Genomic DNA, 2,677 nt, shown 5'->3' on the forward strand with positions numbered 1-2,677 from the left:
ACCATTAGGCATGATCTTAAGGTTCGAGTAATAATGACATCGAGCCATAATGTGGAAGATTATGGCGATGTTTGTAAGTTGCTCGAACCATCAAGCGTGATCTTAAGGTTCGAGTAATAATGACATCGAGCCATAATACGGAGTTTTATGACGATGTTTATAAGTTGCTCGAACCATTAGGCATGATCCTAAGCTTCGAGTAATAATGACATCGAGCCATAGTGTGGAAGATTATGGCGATGTTTGTAAGTTGCTCGAACCATCAAGCATGATCCTAAGGTTCGAGTAATAATGACATCGAGCCATAATGTGGAGGATTATGGCGATGTTTGTAAGTTGCTCGAACCATCAGGCGTGATCCTAAGGTTTGAGTAATAATAACATCGAGCCATAATACGGAGGATTATGGCGATATTTATAAGTTGCTCAAACCATTAGGCAAGATCCTAAGGTTCGAGTAATAATGACATCGAGCCATAATGTGGAGGATTATAGCGATGTTTATAAGTTGAGAACTTAGCTACTCGTAATCGATGGGATTGAAAGGAATGAAATATACCTTTTTAGAATAAGTAATCGAATTAATTCAAAAAAGAACAACAAAAGTTCTGAATTCTAAAATGTCGTTGTTGCTTGATTCCTTTCTCCGTTAGTATCTTGCAATACTCCTTTCAAAAGTGGAATTTGCGGAGATTACGCATGTTCCACGTTCTTGGCAAACGGGTCCCATCTAATGTCTCCAGGACGTAAGCTCCAATTTGTCGCACTTCGATCACTCGATATGGCCCTTCCCAGTTTGGACCCAGTTTTCCAAGGGGCTCTTGCTTGCTTGCTTCGTTCTTACGCATAACCAAGTCACCCACCACACACGATGACTTTTTCACCTGGGCGTTGTAGTATCGCTCCACCAATGCTTTATAGTTGGCTTGTCGTATTGCAGCTTCTTCTCGTTTTTCCTTTAACAGGTCCAGATTCGTTCGGAGATTCGATGTGTTCGACCGTATTTCAGGATTGCTGGTTTGGGTAGTTCGAATCGTGACTTCGATAGGAATGACTGCTTCCGTTCCATACACTAGGCGAAAAGTAGTTTCTTTGGTTGATGTTCGCACCGTGGTTCGATATGCCCATAACACATGCTGTAATTCATCAGCCTAATTTCCTTTGGATTTTCCCAACCTCTTCTTAATTTTCGATTCGTCACTTCTACTTGACCATTGGCCTGAGGATGAGCCACCGAGGTGAAATTCTGCTGGATTCCCTTTTCCTGGCACCATTTCTTTAAAGGGTTCTCAACAAACTGTTTGCCATTATCTCTTATGATGGTATGGGGTAGGCTGAAATGACAAACAATTTGTCTCCATACGAATTTGATAATTCTTTCCCTGGTTATGATCGCGACTGCTTCAACTTCGACCTATTTAGTGAAGTAGTCGATTGCTATGATAAGAAATTCAAGTTTTCTTGGTGCTTCATGGAAAGGACCACAATATCGATTCCCCACTGGAGGAACGACATGGGCTTGTGATGCTAATCATGTCTTGTGGTGGTAGGGCTGGAACATTCGCATGTATTTGACAGTCGTGGCACTTCTTGATGAATGCTTCCGTGCCGCGAGTCATGGAAGGCCAGAAGTACCCGAAACGAAGAATCCTTTGGGTGGTTGCTCGTGATCCTCCATGTGCTCTGAAAACTCCATAGTGTATTTCTTGCATTACTACATCCGCTTTCTCTACTCATGACACATTTTAGCCATGGGGTAGAATGACCCTGTAAAGTCGACTGCCATACATGGTATAGTTTGGCGCATTAATACGCATCTTTCTTGCCTCTTTCGCGTCCTCGGACAGTACTCCTTTTTTTAGAAAAAGGACGTAAGGTGTCATCCATGAAACTTCTTCCTCTAACGACATTGCTTCACTCTGCGGATTATCAATGCTCTTTCTCGGCAACACCTCCACTAGGACAGTTTTTGACATGTGGCTGAAGGCTACTGAGGTGAGTTTACTTAAAGCGTCTGCTTCTTTGTTCTTTGATCGTGGAACTTGTGTGATTTCGAGTGTTTCAAACTTTGCGATCCACATTTGTGTCTGATTCAGGTACTTCTGGATGTACACTTCTTTCGCTTCGTATATTCCTTTAATTTGGTTGACCACTAACACCGAGTCACTAAATACTTTAAGATGCGAGATGTTCATGCTTATTGCCAACCGTATCCCTGCTAGTAGGGCTTCATATTCTGCCTCATTGTTTGAGCACTTGAACTTAAATCGTAGGGCATAGGTCGACTTGTCTCCATACGGGCTGGTGAGAACGATGCCTGCTCCTGAGTCGTCTTTTCTTGATGCCCCAACAACGTGTAACACCCAAATTTCTTTGGTTTCTTGGGTCTGTGCTTTTAGATGTTCACCAATGTCTTTGGGAGTAGTCATCATCGATGACTATGGGTCATCTGGCATTTCTGTCAAGAAATCAGCTAGAGCTTGCCCTTTTATGTTGATTCGAGGTTTATACGTGATGTCGTGTTCCCCTAGTTCTATCGTCCATTTTGTCATTCTTCCTGAATGTTCTGGCTATAGTAGAATTTGCTTCATCGGTTGGTCAGTTAACACTTCAATAGGGTGTGCCTGGAAATATCTACGTAATCGCTTGGCTGCATATACCAAGGACAAGACCAATT

The 2,677-nt window shown here is 42.5% G+C and overlaps 1 protein-coding gene across 1 annotated transcript; it reads right to left on the minus strand.

Annotated features, from left to right (window-relative positions):
* Nucleotides 1-671: 671 nt before the first annotated feature.
* On the minus strand, nucleotides 672-2,429 carry LOC145130126 (uncharacterized). Its single transcript, XM_079064974.1, has 3 exons — nucleotides 1,789-2,429; nucleotides 1,208-1,334; nucleotides 672-1,151 (listed from the first exon to the last, which is right to left on the minus strand). The coding sequence occupies exons 1-3, from the start codon at nucleotides 2,427-2,429 to the stop codon at nucleotides 672-674; spliced, it is 1,248 nt and encodes a 415-aa protein (XP_078921100.1).
* Between the last annotated feature and the right edge of the window lie 248 nt (nucleotides 2,430-2,677).

Source organism: Lactuca virosa, chromosome 8, assembly GCF_052849685.1.
Source record: "Lactuca virosa cultivar CGN04683 chromosome 8, Lactuca_virosa_CGN04683_v6, whole genome shotgun sequence".
Taxonomy (NCBI): domain Eukaryota; kingdom Viridiplantae; phylum Streptophyta; class Magnoliopsida; order Asterales; family Asteraceae; genus Lactuca; species Lactuca virosa.

Bases quoted from the DNA above. Each gene is read 5' to 3' on its own strand.
- LOC145130126 (XM_079064974.1), bottom strand. From the start codon at position 2,429: ATGACTACTCCCAAAGACATTGGTGAACATCTAAAAGCACAGACCCAA. The intron at 1,335-1,788 runs GTATGGCAGTCG...TTGTCATTTCAG, and splicing joins AATGCGCCAAACTATACCAT to CCTACCCCATACCATCATAA. The intron at 1,152-1,207 runs GTAGAAGTGACG...AAAGGAAATTAG, and splicing joins ATCCTCAGGCCAATGGTCAA to GCTGATGAATTACAGCATGT.